We start from the raw sequence: 20,924 nt of genomic DNA, 5'->3' as shown, positions 1-20,924 counted from the left end.
CAAACAAATGTTAAAAGCATTGTGGCACAAGATAACATCGCAGAAACAGTTTCAGATAAGTATAAACACTTGATATTAACACTCCTTTCACTAAACTTGTTCAGTTACATCAGTTTCATTAAGAACTTGACACTTTTTTTTTTTTACCCCTCAGGCCCAACTGAATCTCTAGTTACAGGAGTCCAGACAGTAGGGTAAATATATTTTCTCTCTCTTTCTTCTCTCCTCTTAAGTATACACACTTTTGAAACTATGCAGTCACTTAAGTTTTGTTTGTTTTTCTTCCTAGAGCTCTGTTGATGGTGGCCGGCATTGAAGACTTCCCAAATGCTTCAGGTCTTCTGAACTCTTGCTTCTTGTTCTTCACCTTATCATCCTAGCTAATAGAAACCAATTAAAAAAACACAGAGCATGCCTTTCCCTCTCCTTCTCACATTTAACTGTTTTCCGAGTTAGACTTTAAAATAAATATAATTGGGTGCAACATTCATGCATTGCGTATGGCAGTGTAGATTCATCCAATCCTTCTGGAAAACCATAGCCCGATTTCTGAGCAAGGTCTTTGGATTCTCTGTTACCCTCACTTTTGAAAGAATGATGTTCACTATCACTGGCCGTTGGGGACCAGGCACACAAGGGGAAAGAATATTTCTTAGCAAGTCCTGCATAGTGGGGAAAAAATGCATTCTTAACCATTGGACAATGGATGTGGCCCCCTCCTTTTGGTACTGGAGGAATAAATTACACCAATTAATGTTATTTGAATCAAGAGGGGCGAGCCACACACCCAAGAGACAGAGAAAATTCTTGGCAATCTGGACACAATACTTAAATACTATGTCACACAGGGCACGCAGTCAAGTTCTGAATAGGCTTCCTTGGGGGCACACAAGGTGAAGAACTCCTCGGGAATGGATTATATAAACAGGATGTGGGGGGGGGGGGATTTGTGCGCGGGGGGGGGGGGGAGGACAGGGAACAGACTTGTTATAAAACAAAAAAAAAGTTTTGATGATGGAAGTTAGAATTGTTGTTTCTGTATCGAATGTTTTGATGATGGCATGGTTGTTTTTGTTGAACATGGAATGTATTTTTCTGTTGAATATCATCAATAAAAAATATTGAACATAAAAAAAAAATAATAATAAATATAATTGAGGTTTTCCCATCTAAAACCACCTGAAACTTTACCCAGACATCCAGTTATTCTTACAACAAACTCATACACTCTCCATTATGAGCCAATAGCAACATTTGCAACTAAAAACATTATGCAGTTTCCTCTTCTATATAAAATATAACTATTGTTTTAGCATTTCTCTTCCAAATCTACAGTTTGCCACATCTCCCTTTCTTTAGTGTCCTAAACCCAACAAATCCTCCACAGCATTTTTGACAGTTTCTCTCACATCGACAGTCTTTTGCAGCTCAGAACAAAAAACAGTGAAGGTGAGAAAAACTCAATGGTGCACTTTCAAAAAGTCTTGTAATAATGTCTTCCAAATGACACGAATACTCAACACGGGCCTTGTTTCGGTTGATTAGTCTGCTTCAGGAGTCTGAAAATGCTCCTCAATAGATGTGGCACCCAATGTTTTCAATAAACAAAAGTAAAACTTCACTGAAGAGTAAACTACTACTACTACTACTATTTAGCATTTCTATAGCGCTACAAGGCGTACGCAGCGCTGCACAAACATAGAAGAAAGACAGTCCCTGCTCAAAGAGCTTACAATCTAATAGACAAAAAATAAATAAAGCAAATCAAATCAATTAATGTGTACAGGAAGGAGAGAAGGGTAGGTGGAGGCGAGTGGTTACAAGTGGTTACGAGTCAAAAACAATGTTAAAGAGGTGGGCTTTCAGTCTAGATTTAAAGGTGGCCAAGGATGGGGCAAGACATAGGGGCTCAGGAAGTTTATTCCAGGCGTAGGGTGCAGCGAGACAGAAGGCGCAAAGTCTGGAGTTGGCAGTAGTGGAGAAGGGAACAGATAAGAAGGATTTATCCATGGAGCGGAGTGCACGGGAAGGGGTGTAGGGAAGGACGAGTGTGGAGAGATACTGGGGAGAAGCAGAGTGAGTACATTTATAGGTTAGTAGAAGAAGTTTGAACAGGATGCGAAAACGGATAGGGAGCCAGTGAAGCGACTTGAGGAGAGGGGTAGTATGAGTAAAGAAGAGTGCATCCATCCAGGGCCCTAAAAAGAAACAGCACTCCTCAGCCTCAGTCTTTTCCAGCTTACATATATAATTTCTTAATCAATTAGCACCACAGAGCTTGTTCACACACTTCAGTCTCCTCCAACAGTCCCTATCTCACCAGCACTGTTAAATTCTTATATGCAGCCCTCACAATTTTCACAGTGTTCGTATACACTTTCTCTCTCCAATACCAAACTCAACATAAGAGCCACTAAACACCAGAGCACTAGAAATTTGCTGTTTACCTCCCTAAGCACACATTCACTCACTGTCAGTTTCTCCCAATGGCCTCTTCGGAAGAACGAGTATCTGCAGCATTCAAATGTAGAAAAGGATCAAGAAAAATTGGGCTGGTGAGGGATCTGAAAATGCAACAGCTGGATTTAGGAACTTAACTGCCTCAGCAACATGGGATGAAGATTTAAAAAAAAAAAAAAAAGGTGGACCAGGAGGCAGCGAGCGAAGGACCGGTAGACAGATCTAGTGCAAAACAGAGGAGGAGATGCAGCCGAAGGAAAAGATCTCCTGATCTCGGTGATTTTCTCAGAAAAACTCGGGGTGAGATATCTGCCGAACGTTCACAAGCAGAAATTGATGATCATTTCTGGCACCTACCCTCAAACATTTTTCTTGCCCCTCTTCTGCTGGTAATTCAGTCACTAGGTGGAAGTTCTTATTGTTAAGCCGATGACATCCAAATTCTTTTCCACACTTCTTCTTCTTTTAACCAGTGTCTCAGCTTGGCTCCACTCTTAACTCTACTAGGTATGAATCCATTAACTTTCTTAAATCCCACACTCCCTTCTCTATTGTGACTCCACATGTATTCTTGGGACGATGTTTGATTCCCAACTAACTTTCCTACTGCAGATTATCGCTCTTATTCACTCAGCATTCGATCAGTTAAGCCATTTTTATCAACTAAACTGATTATTTCAACTTCCTTCATAATGGTCTCTCTCTCAAATCCCTAAAAACGCTTCAGCTTACATAGAGGCATATTTTCAAAGCACTTTGGGAGGCTAAGTTCCATAGGTTTCTATGGAACTTTGGGAGGCTAAGTGCTTTGAAAATATGCCTAGTAACATAGTAGATGACGGCAGAAAAAGACCTGCACGGTCCATCCAGTCTGCCCAACAAGATAACTCATATTTGCTACTTTTTGTGTATACCCTACTTTGATTTGTACCTGTGCTCTTCAGGGCACAGACCGTATAAGTCTGCCCAGCACTATCCCCGCCTCCCAACCACCGGCTCTGGCACAGACCGTATAAATCTGCCCAGCACTATCCTCGCCTCCCAACCACCAGCCCCACCTCCCAACCACCGGCTCTGGCACAGGCACAGACCGTATAAGTCTTCCCAGCACTATCCTCACCTCCCCAGCCCTGCCTCCCAACCCCGGCTCTGGCACAGACCGTACAAGTCTGTCCAGCACTATCCCCGCCTCCCAACCACCAGTCCCGCTTCCCACCACCGGCTCTGGCACAGACCGTATAAGTCTGCCCAGCACTATCCCCACCTCCCAACCACCTGCCCCGCCTCCCGATCTTGACTAAGCTCCTGAGGATCCATTCCTTCGGCACAGGATTCCTTTATGCTTATCCCACGCATGTTTGAATTCCGTTACCGTTTTCATTTCCACCACCTCCCGCGGGAGGGCATTCCAAGCATCCACTACTCTCTCCGTGAAAAAATACTTCCTGACATTTTTCTTGAGTCTGCCCCCCTTCAATCTCATTTCATGTCCTCTCATTCTACCACCTTCCCATCTCCGGAAAAGATTCGTTTGCGGATTAATACCTTTCAAATATTTGAACGTCTGTATCATATCACCCCTGTTTCTCCTTTCCTCCAGAGTATACATGTTTAGTTCAGCAAGTCTCTCCTCATACGTCTTGTAACGCAAATCCCATACCATTCTCGTAGCTTTTCTTTGCACCGCTTCAATTCTTTTTACATCCTTAACAAGATACGGCCTCCAAAACTGAACACAATACTCCAGGTGGGGCCTCACCAACGACTTATACAGGGGCATCAACAAAGTTAAGCAGTTAAGCTACTCCACAATGCTCGTCACACAGATCATGTCACCCTGCTACTTTACTTACTTTCGAACACTGGCTGCCAGATTCTGCAAGGCCACAATTCAAAGCCTTAACATTTCTTTTCAGAGGCATATTGTACCAGTCCTCTGCTACTTGGCTGATCTACAAATGCCTTATGTCAGTTTCCACTGTGGAGTTTGTGTGCCTGTCCTGAGGTTATTCACAGATCAGAAAGGCGCAGTGCCCCCTTGGGTGCACGGACCCGAAGATAACATGGCGCCGTGCACCGAGGGGGCATGCGTGCTCAGGCCAGCGGGGTGCCCAGGACAGGTAATAGGTGTTCGCCTGCCCGACGGGATGGGGCACCCCGCTGGGAGAAGGGAGGAGAGAAGAACGGGGTATAAAAGCCCCGGGGAGGAGCCCGGACGCCCTCTTTCCTGTCCGGGCTTCAGGTGCTGGCTCCAGGTGCTGCGTGCCTGCCTCAATTAATACTGCTCCTTGCATGAAAAGGGCAGCAGAGATAGGAGAATCACAAGTACAGTAAAGATTCCCAGCTCACCTTCGTCGCTGTCCGGGCTACAAGGCAAACGAAACGGGTGCAAAGCTCCCCAGCTCACCGGCATCGCTGTCCGGGTCCAGGATCCAGCCGCAAAAGAAAACTGGGGTAAAGAGCGGCAGCTCCCTGGCATCGCGCCCCTACGACCAGGCTCTCCAGCGATCCAGGCGCGGAGCCAGCGACGACAAAAAAAAAAAAAAAAAACAGCCGGCAAAAAGTATCCCTGTTCCCCACACCAGTTCCGGAGTAGGGGAAAAGAAACAAGAGAGGAGCGCAGCGATCCTGCATCAAACCACTAAAGTGACCACCGAGTGTTGCAGTCGAGCCAGGAGGCCAGGGGGCCAAATCGTAAGTAAAAAAAAAAAAAAAAAAAGAGAAAAGAAAGAAACCGGGTGCAGTTTTAGTGAGCAGGGAGGCATAGTGTATGTCCATGCGGCGGCCATCTTGGTTAGTATGACCATGCTGCTGCTGGGGGCGGCCATCTTGGTTAGAGCAGGCCTCGTTTTCTGTAGGGGCAGCCCTCTTGGATAGGGCCGACTCCTTAGGCCATTAGCTGATATTGGTGGGCAGCCATATTGGGGAGGGCATTTACATTTCAGTATTAGACACAAGGATGGGAATAGGAGACGGCCATATTGGGGATGGCAGGAATCTAGCAGTCACCCTCAGGTAACCAGTTTTAAAGCCGAATTAAAAAAAAAAAAAAAAAAACAGAAGGGGATCTTAGCAATTATGTACCTACACGAGAGGCAGATATTAACTTGTTATCTCTTAAGTCTGTTTAGATCCTTGTCTGTCGGCTACCTTGCATTCCCTCCCCCCATCAGAATGGAAATAAGCACAGAAGTGATCGGAACCTGCCCCACAGTAGAAATCAGAGCCAAGGACGGACGCAGCGCATCACCCATGCATCCCGAAGAGAAGACGGCACACGATAATGACCTGAACGACGCAACGGAGACGTCACCACCGAGCTCCGCAGACAAAAAGAAAGGACAAAGGAAGCAAGCAAACAAGAAGGCAGACGTCACTGCAGATGTTATAGCGGCCAAAAAAGACAAAAAAAAAGAAAGCCAAAGGAAGGCAAGATGCAGCCACGTCGGGAAGTTGGCCGTACCCACCAGCATTCCCGGGTTGGACGATGCCTCAGACCTTTCTTACTCAGGCGAAGGAGAGCTTGGGGCCTCTAGCGGGGCAAGGGCAGCACGCGATCGCGCCTCCATGGCCGTATGGGGCAGGATGGGGCTACCCCCCACAACCACCATACTATGGGGCGTAGCCAGGATTTGGCCCCCCCCCCCTTACCAGCCATGGCAAGCGAAGGGTGCTGCCCAACACCCGGCACACACAGGGGCCTCAGGCAAACCAGACCCTAGTCACGAAGGCATGAACCCGGTTAACCCGATACGGGACCCTACTAAGAGAGACAATACGCAGATGACGGACACAGCAGGTATGTCCAGTGGCACACTTGAGAATGTAAATGTTGATGTGAAGGAGGGGGAGAGAGCGGGTGTGTCAGAAGGGAGTAAGGCAGCGAAGGTAGGGGAGCCTTCAAAGCCTTAACATTTCTTTTCAGAGGCATATTGTACCAGTCCTCTGCTACTTGGCTGATCTACAAATGCCTTATGTCAGTTTCCACTGTGGAGTTTGTGTGCCTGTCCTGAGAATATTCACAGATTGTAATAGCTCACCATCAGAGATCCTTTGTGTGCTTGGGGAGAGGATTTTGGAGACATCAATTTAAAGCCACAGATGCTTAAAATAACATGAGTACCCACCCCAGGGGTCACCTTCATCCCCACCGTAGTGGGAGACCGGCGGCATATGCATCAGGTCCTGTTCACCTCTTATGTTCCTGGAAGTAATTGTAGCTGTAAAGTAAAAGGCTTGGAGAAGTTCCTGGAGAAAAAGTCCATAGTCTGCTATTTAGACAGACATGGGGAAGCTACTGCTTGCCCTGGGATTGGTAGCATGGAATGTTGCCACTATTTGGGTTTCTGCCAGGTACTTGTCACCTGGCTTGGCCGCTATTGGAAACAGAATACTAAGCCAGATGGACCATTGGTCTGACTCAGTATGGCTATTTTTATGTTCTCATGGTGCAAATGCACGAACCGTTTTTAAAATGAATACACAAATAACTCTGCTTAGTCCATGTCCCCACTGCAAACACAGATGTAGAAACACATCTTCTTACCCCTCGTACTGTACCACAGCTGTTGTATGGGATGTTGAATTCAACAAAGGTCTCTCTGATCTGGGGTTTACAAGATGGGTCATTCAGGAACACCTCTTCAGCAGAGTAACCCAGGGACTGTAGGTACGTTCGGGAGATCTCTGTGTGGATATAGTCTGCTGAACACACTAGTGCAACTAGAAAGTCAAAAGCAGACATAGATTTCAACTTTTCAGTACAAACAACAGCAATGGAAAAGTGGCTGAGGGGACCAGTTTTAAATCTCATATTCCTTCTCAATAAGGAAAGTGAGTCTTCCAGTCCCAGGATGCAGAGTATGAAGGTGTCAGTTCTTAACACATGGGTTTTTCGGCTCCACGCCTATAGGAAAGACTTAGGAAGCCTCGCACCCATCAAAGGCAGCTGCAGGACCATGACCATGGTGACACCGAACACAATGGAAGTGGGGGTGCCAAAACTGCTCCCCATCTAATATCCCCTCTGCTTGGCCACAGCACAGTGGAGCACCAGGAGGCGCTGTCACACAGGACATGATTCCAGCTCAGGATGGTCCTTAGTACTCGTAGCTGCAACTACTAAAGGACTGCAGAGACTCCTAAAACACCCGAGTTCTGCAATGTTATTCCGATAAAGAAAACCCTTTACTCATTGCTGCTCATGGGAAAGGATCTGTGATCATTACAAAAATATTTTGTTTTCCAATCAATCTTATTTTTTTTATTTGTACCCCGTGCTTTCCCACTCATGGTAGGCTCAATGTGGCTTAGGTACTTATTTGTACCTGGGGCAATGGAGGGTTAAATGACTTGCCCAGAGTTACAAGGAGCTACCTGTGCCTGAAGTGGGAATTGAACCCAGTTCCCCAGGACCAAAGTCCACCACACTAACCACTAGGCCACTCCTCCACTCCACAAGTTATTATTGATTAATAACTTGTATTCATTTGGGGGTCAATTTTTAATAGCTGGGGATGTAAGGTTATGTTTAACCCACACACAATATGCCGATTCTCAAAGGCACTTAATCTACATCAGAGTAGTTCTTATGCTCAACAGCTGTCAGGACAGGAGTGGATGGAAAAAGGAATAATGCTTCTCACCCACCTGCTTTTGCTGCTTTGGGCTGCATAGTACCATGCAAAGACTGGATTTCGTTGTTGGCATAGCACTAAGTCACTGTTGTGATCTACGGTGGATTTTCTGAGGGAGGGGCTTGATCAGGGTAATTGGTATATGATGGTGGTTCTTGACATTTCTGTAGCATCTGACACTTTGAATAATTCAATTTTGTTGAAGCAGGTTTCCTACTTTGGTTTAGAAGGTACTGTTTTATCTTGATTTACATTGTAACTTTCCAAGAGGCAGCAAATTATGCAGATGGGTTTGGATTGTGCCTCTGCCAATGGGAGTCCTTCAGGGCTCTGTTTTATCAGCAATATTATTCTATTTATATTTGGCCCCTTTATGTCAACAGTTTTATGAACTGGAAGTATATTATGTGGCCTAGTGGTTAGGGTGGTGGACTTTGGTCCTGGGAACTGAGTTCGATTCCCACTTCAGGCACAGGCAGCTCCTTGTGACTCTGGGCAAGTCACTTAACCCTCCATTGCCCCATGTAAGCCACATTGAGCCTGCCATGAGTGGGAAAGCACAGGGTACAAATGTAACAAAAATAAAATAGATACTATTGGAGATTCTACATGGAATGTTGCAACTATTGGAGATTCTACATGGAATGTTGCTACTATTAGAGATTCTACATGGAATGGTGCTACTGTTGGAGATTCTACATGGAATGTTGCTATTCCACTAGCAACATTCCATGTAGAAGGCTGCTCAGGCTTCTGCTTCTGTGAGTCTGACGTCCTGCACGTATGTGCAGGACGTCAGACTCACAGAAGCAGAAGCCTGCACGGCCACATTGGTGATCTGCAAGGGCCGACTTCTACATGGAATGTTGCTAGTGGAATAGCAACATTCCATGTAGAATCTCCAATAGTAGCAACAGTGGAGGAGTGGCCTAGTGGTTAGGGTGGTGGACTTTGGTCCTGGGAACTGAGTTCGATTCCCACTTCAGGCACAGGCAGCTCCTTGTGACTCTGGGCAAGTCACTTAACCCTCCATTGCCCCATGTAAGCCGCATTGAGCCTGCCATGAGTGGGAAAGTGCAGGGTACAAATGTAACAAAAACAAAAAAACAGAGAGTAGATTAAATGGCCAATTCTCTCAATGGAGGAAGGTGGACAGTGAAGTGCCACAAGGATCTGTACTGGGGCTTGTGCTTTTTAACATATTTATAAATGATCTGGAAATGGGGATGATGAGTGAGGTCATCAGATTTGCAGATGACACAAAACTAATCAAAGTTGTGAAATTGAATGCAGACTGCATGAAATTGCAGGAGGACATTAGGGAATTGGAAGACTAAGCATCCAAATGGCAGATGAAACTTAATCTGGACATGCAAAGTGATGCACATTGGGAAGAATAACCCAAATTATAGTTACATGGTCTAGATTCCACATTAGGAGTCACCACCAAGGCTTTCTGCTCCTTTGCCTTCAAAATGCAAGAAATTATACAGCTTATGCCTTGAAGACCCTGTCAAACAGCCTGACCCTGGACACAAGAGCACATGTACTGAGTGGTACTGGGGAGGGGATCAAGGGAAAGAAAACCTCTGACCATGCTCTTAGACACACTATGGTGTCCTGAAACAAGGGTTACAGGAGGATTAAATCCCAACCATCATTGTATGAGCTTTGGATACAGACTGTTCTATGTGTCCTGACCCAGTCGCATACACTGTTAATACATGATGGAAATAAATTGAACATACCTGGTGGTTCAGTAAAGGCCTGTAGGGTCTGGGGTTCTGAGAAAGAAAAGAGAAAACAACAAATGAGGAATCTTCACAAATACTGTGTCACACTGTGGTGAAGGCGGTTAGCTTAGCAGAGTTTAAAAAGGGGTTGGACGGTTTCCTAAAGGACAAGTTCATAAACCGCTACTAAATGGACTTGGGAAAAATCCACAATTCCGGCAATAACATGTATAGAATGTTTGTACGTTTGGGAAGCTCACCAGGTGCCCTTGGCCTGGATTGGCCGCTGTCGTGGACAGGATGCTGGGCTCGATGGACCCTTGGTCTTTTCCCAGTATAGCATTACTTATGTACTTATGAATGGTGACATATTACCAAGATAAATGGATTCCAGAATCAGAGCCCAATACAGCTAAATATGTACTTTTAAGCATATAAAATCCATGATACATCTACAAGTCTATATTCAAAAAACTTTGTGTGGGCTGAGTGCATAAGCTGCTTTTTTAAAAGAATTTGCAGAAGATAAGCACATAACTGTGGACTTGGTTGATAAGACCAAACTGCTACTTACCTGTGGCAGGTGTTCTACTACTTAACATTTCTAAAGCGCTACCAGGGTCCACGCAGCGCTGTACAATTTAACAAGGAAGGACAGTCCCTGCTCAAAGGAGCTTACAATCTAAAGGACAAGTATGCAGTCAATCAAATTGGGGCAGTCTGAATAGAGGTAAATGGTTCTCCATGGACATCAGGATAAAAGTCTTCCTGTTGCCTACCAGATAAAGTTTAAAGTGTTGATTCTTATTCATCAAGCCTCGCACAGAGATCATGCTACTTTGTTGGCAGAATGTCTCTTTGCTTACTCCCCCTCATAAAGTGTCTCCTGTCCTCACTTCTTGTTGCTCACCTGCCCTCTCATCATCGCCTGTTTTTTCCTGCGCCCTCTGTATTTCCATATGTTATTATTTCTCTTATGTGTAGCTTTTTTTGTTTTTGTTTCCTGTTTCTCTTTCACTAGTGCTTCCACAGCGGTGGGTCTTGCTGTGGAAGCACGAAACGAGACTGTCAAAGCGTCTGGACTCCTCCCTTGATAAAGCCGGCGGGCGAAACGGGTCCCCGTTGGGAGTCTCATGATCAAGCGTTTGACAGCCAGACCCGCATCTGAAGCGAAAAAGCTAAGTGATTTCATTATAATTTTGTTAAGAAAAATTTGGAAACAGAAGTACATTCCAACAAAAATCACACAAAAATATTTATTTGAAAACGGAGGTTTTTCTGGTCTGTGATGAGTTTAGCCAGGAGTGTGCCTTGAGATCTATTGATGACGAAGTTCATCCTGGCACTGGGGCAATTTTAAGACCTCTTCCTCTGAAGAAAAAAGAAAATTAGCAAAAAAATAAAGAAAAAAAGTCTAATTAAAAGTTTAAAAAGCACAAAAAGATTTTGGGTCTTTCAACATCTCAAAAATATTATTTCCAGTCAACTGTTGATATTCATATTTAAGTTCCAGCAAAGGAGTGTGATATTGTTAGAAATGATAAGGAGTGGGATCCCCAGCGTCAAAAGTGATTTTCCTTCCGACTGCTTTTCAGCGATAGAATTTTCAGGGGATAGCAAGGGTTGAGGAGGAGGGATGGTTGGGATCAATGGTAAAAGAGGGGTGGGGGTTGGGTATTGAGGTTGCAACAGGTAGGTATCAGTGGGATTGGGGGTTTTGAAGGTATATGTGTTGATTCAGCTGTAAAAATTGTCAGCTTTATAAAGTCCCGTCCACTGAAGTTATGATTATTTTAAGCATTGTGTGAAGAAATGGGAGCTGCTCATACAATCTGTTGCTGCATTCGGAAGTACAGAGTCGCAGCAAAGTTTTGTTGCATGTGTATGACCTCAGAGAACAGGCAAAGTTAATTTTTGGCTTCTAAGGGCTGTGATTTTGAACATTTTATCAGTGATGATATGCGGTGGGCAAAACTCACATATCTGGCAGACATTTTCCAACATCTGAATGACTTAAATACAAAGATGCAGGGTAGAAATGAATCTCTGCTGTCTACTACAGATAAGCTCTGTGGCTTCCAGTTGAACTTAGCACTGTGGCGAGAAAAGGTTGCACAGGGAAGGTTAGAAATGTTCCCACTTGAAGTGACTGATCAGGCAGGTGGGAATCTGATCATGAACATTTGGCCAACATCTGGAGACGTTCATGGAAGGTTTGCTGCTTATTTTCCTGACGTTGATGTTGCACGATATGATTGGGTGAGGAACCCGTTCAGCCAGTCCGCTGTAGCAGGTTCCAACTGCCCAAGATCAGTTGACTGAGCTAAGTATGGATCATGTGGAGGGGCATAATCGAATGGGGACAAACATCTCTAAGAGCGGCATCTCTAAGGACGTCCCGGCAAAGGGGCGGGGAAACCCGTATTATCGAAACAAGATGGGCGTCCATCTTTTGTTTCCATAATACGGTCGGGGATGCCCAAATCTCAACATTTAGGTCGACCATAATGGAAACCGAGGACGCCCATCTCAAAAACAACCAAATCCAAGTCATCATCCTGATACATTTTCCTGATTTTTAGGCATATACTCAGTGTATGTAATGTAAATTGTAAAATGCTTTAATTATATATGATTAATTACATAAGAGTGAAGCATTAATAACACACATGTGCCGCGACAGAAATTTGCATTTCCAAGTGCGCTGCAGTCTTAAAACCACTGCTCTAGAGGCCTACTATATAGTCATTATAAATTTTACAAATTTGGAAATAGGACGGGAAAGCACCTGGGCAGGTTGGTAAAGACTTAGGGGAGTTCCAGGGCAGTACTTACCCTATGGACCTCATCTGCATCTATCTACACTCGAGTGATAAAATTGCTCACATATTTTCAGACCATTTCATAGTAAACATAGTAACATAGTAAATGACGGCAGAAAAAGACCTGCATGGTCCATCCAGTCTGCCCAACAAGACAAACTCATATGTGCTACTTTTTGTGTATACCCTACTTTGATTTGTACCTGTCCTCTTCAGGGCACAGACCGTATAAGTCTGCCCAGCACTATCCTCGCCTCCCACCACCGGCTGGCTCTGCCACCCAATCTCGGCTAAGCTCCTTAGGATCCATTCCTTCTGAACAGGATTCCTTTATGTTTATCCCACGCATGTTTGAATTCTGTTACTGTTTTCATCTCCACCACCTCCAGCGGGAGGGCATTCCAAGTCAGTTGCTGTTCAGACTTGGAAGGAGGAGGAGGTGCAGCCGGAAGCTCTGCAGGTTCCAGGGAAGGGAGTGAGGCCTAGCTCCTTCCCTGAGGATGCGGAGGGTCCCTGGGGAGCGGTCCTCAGGAAAGGCCCAGGCCATGGGGCCTCCTGGAGCCAGGGACCAGAAGGCCGGGAGAAGCAGCTCTCTTTCCGGTCGAGCTTCTGACAGGAGGGAGAGGAGTCCTGTTGATCGCAGAGAGCAGAGGCCCAAGGGTGGAAGCCAGTCCAGTAACCCCCCCACGCTCCAGCAACATCTGGGAGGTGAGAGTGAAGATTGTGGGGAGGGGAGAAAGCTGGTGGAGGCCCTGGAAGAGCACCCTAAGCAGAGAAAGGAAAATGAAGCTATGGAAGTTAGCTCAGAATGTTTTCCTGCACTTGATGAGGCAGAAAGTGAAGAGAGTGGGTCTTCAGAGGAGGAAGAGGAGGAATTCCTAGATATTCCTTATGACCCTGAGGACCCAGCACGTAGTTTGATCTGTACAGTGCGAAGAATTAAACGTGTGGAGAAAGAACTGGTTGATTTGGGAAAGCGTGTGAAAATGACAAAAGTTATGAGTAAACTTGCTCCAGCAGAGCACAAGAAAGGTTATGTGAAGGAGGAAGCCCGTTTGAGAAAACTGATACAAAAGAAAGAACTGTTGCTGCGGGGTTTAAAAAAGGGACCTGAGAACCCTTTAAGAGAACTATATTGTAATCAAGAACGTATGGCTTTAAGGTCACAGTCTTCAGGTCAAGGGAGAACTGTGTCCCAGCAAGAGTCTGCAGTTCCCAGGGCCTTGTCTCAGGATTTGTCTAAACCAGAAGACTTGCCAGACTCTGCTAGTACATCCACTTTAGCATTTATGAAAAACCTGGCAACTCAGTCCAGGGGACTTACTAAGCAGGCAGACTGCAGGGAGGCAGCAGCAGGATGTGGTTCGGGGGCAGGGTTGGTGACTGCACCTGTTGGAGAAGAGAAAGTAATTAAAAAGCTGGTTAAGACCTTCCAGATTGTGGAGACAGAGGAGGGAGCTTCAGGCTGTCGGCTTTTTTCTACAGAAGTAGTGGCAGAGGTGTCCAGTGAAGGAGATGGTGACTTACCAATATTAGAACCTCCAGAAAGAAAGATTGCAGCAGCGGAAGCAGAGCCGGAAGGATTGCAGCAGAAGCAGGTGTCTTTATCTGCAGCTACATCTCTGCCTCTATGTTTGGAGAAGCCCTGCCCCCGCGCAGCGTCCGGGATGCACAACGGCAGTCTTCTGGAGGGAGAGCTGGCAAACAGTGAGTCGGGTGGTGGATGCGCTGTCCCCGGCAGAGAATGGTTTCCAGAGGCACCGGGAAAGGCTGGCAGTTCATTACTGGATGGTGGCATTTCAGACGGTACAGAGGGGCGAGTGGCGGCGATTGCTGGATTGGAGAGGCCCCACCCACCTGACACGGAGCACCAGGAGACTCTGGTCAAGCAGGCAGCAGGAGAAGGACGAAACTTGCTGGTCGTTGGCAGGCAGGCAACAGGGAATTTGGATCAGAAGAAGGAACTGACTGAAACGGAACTCCCTGTTCGTCTCGCGCAGGACCTGTCGGCTGAGGAGCGGCATGCTGAGCCAGCTTTACAACAGACGGCAGATAAGTTGCTGAACACTTTTCCTGACATTGCTGTGACTCAAGTGGGGGGAGTGTTGAACTGTGAGGGTTTGTGTCCGACTGTTGACTCTGTTCCATGTTTGGGCAAGGACGATGGGGGGAGGCTTGGTGTGCAGGAAGGGGGAGGGGGGCAGGGATTGCGGAATGGAGGGGATGTGATTGACATGTCTCCTCCTGTTGAGGGGAATAGGTTAGCAGGTGTGGGGGCTCCGGGGGATAAGGTTCAGGTTGGAGAAGGGGGGAAGGGAGGGGGGGATAATAGGAGCAAGGAAGGGGATGGAGGGGGCCAGAAGGGTTTTGTAAAGGGGGGTTTGGTGTGTGCAGGGCAGGAAGCCTCGAGCGCCAAGGGTGGGGGGGGGGCGGGGGGCTCCTTCTTTTGCCGCGGTGGTTGGTATGGGGAGTGGTAGGGGGGGATTTGGGCAGCGAAGGGGGGGACAGGGGGTGGGTGAGGGGTGGTCTGGGGGGGTCTGTTACCAAACGCCGGAATGTGGTTCAATTGAGGTGGGTGGGGGAGGGGGGGATGCCAAGTAGGGATGTGGTGTTAAAAATGGTTCTAGGGTTAGGATTTCTCCCGGAAGATCTGTATGCTTGCATTCACCCGGCGAACATTCCAGAGTATGATGTCAGTTTTTTGACCCAACGGGGAATGGAGATTTTTTGGGAGAAATACGGGGAGGTTAAAGGGGGGGGGGGACTGGAGAAATTTTCGAGTTGTGCCTATTAGTAAACCTGACCTGGTGCAGGTGACTCTGTTAGTGCGGAATGAGTCAATCTCGGGGGCGGATTTGACCTACTGGCTGCAGAGGTATGCAGAGTTAAGGACTCCTCTGGTCAAGCTTCCAGACCCTAGTAGGGTATGGGCAGGGGGGTGGGGGGCGACGGTGAGGTTATACCAGGTGGGGCACGTCACCCAACACATTCCTTCAGCGGCTTTCATCGGAAGAGATCGGATCTTGTGTTTTTATAAGGGACAGCCTAGGCAATGTTTTAAGTGTGGTTCCTTCCGGCATTATAGTATGTCGTGCCCAGTGGTTCAGTGTGCAAAGTGTGGGGCGAGGGAGCACGTGGCAGAACATTGTACCTCCATCCGGTGTAATTTGTGCGGGGATCTGGGGCACGCCTTTCGGGCTTGCCCGCAAGCCTTTCATAATGGGGGGGGGGGGGGAGGGGGAGGAAGGGGGAGGGGAGGGTGATGAAAGGGGAGATCGTGCTGGGGGGAGGGGTGGAGGTTTGGGGCGGGCAGTAGAAGTGATTGGACGGGGGCGGAGGGTAGAGGAAGAGTTGGGGGAGCAGGGGGCAAACGCTTGGAAGGGTGAGAAGAGGCAAGGAGGGGAGGGGGAAGGGTGGACGCGAGTCTCTAGGAAGAGGAAGGGGGGGGACTTCTGGTGGAGGCTGGAAGGAAGTTAGGGCAGGGAATAGCGGTGGAGAATAGATTTCGGGTCCTCAAAGATGAGGGACGGGGGGGAAGAGTATGGAGAGGAGAACGGAAGAGAGGACAGTGAGGCATGGCAGGGGGTAGGTGAAGAGGGGGAGATAGGGACAGAGGGGGGCGGGAAGGGTACAAGGAGGGGAAGGGGGAGGATGGGGAGGTTGGAGATAGGAGATGGTATGGACGTGCAGGAGGAGGGAGGGAGAGCAGAGGTAGGTGGGGGAGAAGGGGAGAAGAGGAAATTAGGTAAGGTTCAGGGGGAGCAGGGGGTAGAGAGGGGGGAGGAAGGTGGAGGGGAGGGAGGGGGGATGGAGGGTGGGGTGGGGGGGGAGGGGGTGGGGGAAGGGGGAGAGACCGGGGTTTTTCCGGTGAAGGGGGAGGGGGGGAGGAGAGGAAGAAGAAGGGGAGGAAGAAAGCAAGGACCAGGGAAGGATGGAAGGGGGGGACCTTTGAGTTTGGGGTTCGGGACTGGGCGGAGGAAGAGGTGGAGGAAGAAGCCGGGCCTTCAAAGGGAGGTCTGGGGCAGAGAGAAGGAAGGATGGGGAGGCAGGGCCAGGGGAGGCGGTTTTCTAATTGATAATGATGGCAGGTTCCTTGTTGGCGTTCATCACGCTGAACGTGGCAAGTATTGCCTCCACAAGGGCGAGGTGTCTGGCCTTTGAGGGCCTTTCCTCCATGTCGGCTGATTGTTTTCTCCTGCAGGAGACCAGGCTGCAGTCTTTGGCCGATGTGAGAAGAGCAAAGCAGGCTTGGAGATGGGGACCCTCTGTGTGGGGGTTGGCAGGGGAGAAGTATGGGGGGGTGGGAATTTTGTTTAAATCTCACAAAGCGGTGATTCAACGGGTGGTGGAGTTAGGGGTAGGGAGGTGTTTGGTGGTGGATGTTGTGTTGCACGGGGTGGCGTTAAGGGTGATAAATGTGTATGGGCCACAAACTAAGAAGGGGAGGTCACAGTTATTTGGGAAAATCAAACCCTATTTGTATTCTTCACGTCAGTTAGTGTGGGGGGGCGATTTTAACACGATTCTGAGGAAGGAGGACAGTGGGGGCAGGTGTGCACAGGTGAGGTATGACGGAGTTCGTTTAGTGGGGATAATGAGGGGGGCAGGGTTAGTGGATGTCTACTTGGAGCACGGGGGTGGGCAAGGGGGTTTTACTTTTTTTAGAGGGAATTGTAGAAGTCGGATCGACCGGTTTTTGGTTAGGAGAGGGACCTGCGTACAGGCACCCGAGTTAGTGGTGGTAGAATTTTCGGACCACAGGGCGGTGCGGATAGAAGTAGGGGGGTCGGGGGTCCATAGGCCAGGAAAGGGGTTGTGGAGATTAAATTTGAAATGGTTAAAGGAGGGGGAGGTGCATAGAGAGTATGTGGAGTTTTTGGAGGATCAGCAGACTATCTTAGGCATCTTCCCCTCGGTAGGGAGGTGGTGGGAAGCGGTGAAACAACGCACGAAGGGGTTTTTTCTTAGACAGGCAAGGCAGGAGGGGAGGGAGGCGACACGGTTGGGAATAGCATTAAAAAAGAGGAGGGATAATTTAATTTCCAGGGGGGGGAAGAGGGAGGATATAGAGGCTATACAGGTGGAAATTGAGCGAGTTCAGTATGATCGGTACTCCTCATTAGTTTATGAGAGGGATTTTGGCAAATTATTGAGTCCGGACCCGTTTGAGTGCTGTAAGGAAAGAAGGGAACGTAGGGTTATGGAAGGGTTAATGGACAGGGACGGGGTTGTTCAGGATTCGAGGGAAGGGATTTTGCGGGTGGTAGGGGAGCATTTTGGACATTTCTTCTCCGATCTACATTTGGATGAGGAAGACATACGGAGGTATGTGGAAGGGACTCCGGGGGTGGGACAGGGGGGGCCCCATCTTCAGGCCTTGCTGCAGCCTTGGACAGTCAGGGAGGTGGAGGCGGCCATTGAGGCTCTGCGGCGCAAGACGGCACCGGGGCCCGACGGTCTCCCGGCTGAGTTCTATCAACGATTTAAAGTTCAGTTGGCACCTATCTTGTTGGAGGTATGGGAGGAGGCCCGGAAGGGAGGTTCTCTGCCAGAGTCCTTTGGGAAATCGGCCTTGGTTCTTCTCAGTAAGGGGAAAGATGCTCGAGACATAGTAAATTGGAGGCCCATTGCCTTATTGAACAGTGACCGTAAGATCTTTGCTCACATGTTGTTGGCACGTATGCGGCAGGTGGCAGGGAGGGAGTTGGCGGTGTCTCAGGGGTGTGGGGTCCCAGGGAGGGGGGTGTTGGCAGCAGTGGCCTGGGTTCGGGAGGGGGTGGAGCGGAGCCGGGGGGGGCAGGAGGGTCGTCTAGTAGTGGCCTTGGACCAGGATAAGGCCTTCGACCGGGTGCAGTGGAGGGTTCTTTGGGAGAGTTTGCGGTACTATGGTTTTCCGAGGGCTTGGGTTGAGCAGCTCCAGTTGTTGTACATCGGTGTTCGCTGCTTTCCATTAGTTAATGGGTGGAAAGGAAGGGAATTTGACATCACGGCTGGGGTGCGACAGGGGTGCCCGTTGAGCCCCCTGCTGTACACTTTCGCGATTGATCCCCTGGTGCGCCGGTTAGAGTGTGGGGGGGTGGATGGGCTTAGAGGGATAGAAGTGTGTACGGGGGTGTCTCTGCGTGTGGTGGCATATGCAGATGACATAACAGTTTGGGTAGCGGATCAAGGGGAAGGGGAAGTTTTGCACAGGAAGATTGCGGAGTACTCTCGGGCGACAGGATCCAGGATTAACCTGCAAAAGTGTACTTCCTTGTGGGTAGGTCCGGAAGGGGCTCGTTTTGAGTTAGGGGGAGGGTTTCCACCAGGGGTGGAAATGATGCGGGTTCTAGGGGTTTACTTTGGGGGGGGGGGGGATTATGGACAGTGGAACTGGGAACAGAAGATTTTGGAGGCCAAGGCTAAGGTAGAGAGGTGGAAAGGATGGAGGATGTCGATGACTGACCGGGTGAGATTACTGAAAATGCAGGTGGTACCCATGTTTTTGTTTCTTAGCTATATTTGTTTGTTGCCGGAATGTTGTTATACAGGGCTTTATAGTGTTTTTTTTCAGTTACTCTGGGGGAACCGAATGAACCCTGTAAAGAGGAATATCACATATCTGCCACGGGGAAAGGGGGGGGTTGGGATGGTTAATCCGGTTCTTACGTTCAGTTCTTTCTTTATCCAGTTTAATTTGGGGAAGGCGGTGGGGCGAGATGCTCCGGGATGGGCGTGTAGTGTTGTGCAGTGGTGGGAGGAGTTTTGGGGTCCGTGGTTGGAAGGGGGGAAAGTGGTGGGCCGACGGAGGGGTTTCCCAGGAAGCGTTGGGTATTACAGGACATTGACTAAACTGGTGCGGTTGTGGGGGATTACGGTGGAGGAGGTTAAAGAGGGAAGGAGGGAGGTATGGGTAGAGAGAGTGCGGATGCAGCGATTCTCCTCTCCTTTGGCACTTCGGGACGCTCCAGAGCCAGTTCTGCAACAAGGCTTGCAGTTTGTGGCATCAAAGCGGATTCCACACAAATATAGTGACATTGCCTGGCTGTCCCTACACGGGAAACTGTATGTGAGAGCAAACTTGAATTATAGGAACATACAAGATCGTGATTGCCCAAGGGGGGAATGTGTTGGTTGTACTGAGACGATGGATCATTTCCTTAGGGAATGTCCATTTTCGATTCTGGTGTGTAAACGTGTGGCCTCCCTGCTTCATATCCCCAGCTTTTGCACCTACTCTTATGCGGATTGGGTGTATGGGCGGGGGCAGGGGTCGGGGGGCTTGGACCCAGGGACGGAGTTCTTGATCTCGGTCATTGTCCGTTTCTATCTTTGGATGGCACGGTGCGGAGTCTCCCTGCGCCAGGAGTTCAGGTCAGTAGAACGGGTTAGCTGGGATATTGTTGGAGCTGTGTGGGAAGTGGCACGTTGGGAGCGGGTAGAAGTAGGGAGGGGTACATTTTGCAAATGGTGGAAACATGTGCGATTGAAGCCACCTTGAATTTGTTTGAATTTATTTGACTGTGTTGGGGGGGTAGGGGGTTTGGTCTGTCTTTGTAAATAGGGGATTGAGGGGTTTTTATGTACCTTTTAGCTTTTATGTATTTGGTTTTCCGTTTCCATTAATAAACGAATTTTCCAAGCATCCACTACTCTCTCCGTGAAAAAATACTTCCTGACATTTTTCTTGAGTCTGCCCCCCTTCAATCTCATTTCATGTCCTCTCGTTCTACCGCCTTCACACCTCCGGAAAAGGTTCGTTTGCGGATTAATACTTTTCAAATATTTGAACGTCTGTATCATATCACCCCTGTTTCTCCTTTCTTCCAGAGTGTACATGTTCAGGTCATCAAGTCTCTCCTCATACGTCTTGTAACGCAAATCCCTTACCATTCTCGTAGCTTTTCTTTGCACCGCTTCAATTCTTTTTACATCCTTCGCAAGGTACGGCCTCCAAAACTGAACACAATACTCTAGGTGGGGCCTCACCAACGACTTATACAGGGGCATCAACACCTCCTTTCTTCTGCTGGTCACACCTCTCTCTATACAGCCTAACAACCTTCTAGCTACGGCCACCGCCTTGTCACACTGTTTCATCGCCTTCAGATCCTCAGATACTATCACCCCAAGATCCCTCTCCCCATCCGTACCTATCAGATTCTCCCCGCCTAACACATACATCTCCCGAGGGTTTCTATTCCCTAAGTGCATCACTTTGCATTTCTTCGCATTGAATTTTAATTGCCAAACCTTAGACCATTCTTCTAGCTTCCTCAGATCCTTTTTCATGT

At 48.2% G+C, this 20,924-nt stretch overlaps 1 protein-coding gene across 1 annotated transcript in view; it reads right to left on the bottom strand.

Annotated features, from left to right (window-relative positions):
• The window catches only part of LOC115471031 (deleted in malignant brain tumors 1 protein-like), a 141,275-nt gene that overhangs the window by 6,893 nt on the left and 113,458 nt on the right, over positions 1-20,924 (bottom strand). The window contains exons 23-24 of the mRNA XM_030204700.1: positions 9,845-9,880; positions 7,007-7,182 (exon numbers count right to left, since the gene is read on the bottom strand). Coding sequence (XP_030060560.1) covers positions 7,007-7,182; positions 9,845-9,880 — 212 coding nt within the window. The remainder of the gene's footprint in view (positions 1-7,006; positions 7,183-9,844; positions 9,881-20,924) is intronic.

Source organism: Microcaecilia unicolor, chromosome 5 (genome assembly GCF_901765095.1).
Source record: "Microcaecilia unicolor chromosome 5, aMicUni1.1, whole genome shotgun sequence".
Taxonomy (NCBI): Eukaryota; Metazoa; Chordata; class Amphibia; order Gymnophiona; family Siphonopidae; genus Microcaecilia; species Microcaecilia unicolor.
This window is presented reverse-complemented; position numbering and strand designations above follow the sequence as displayed.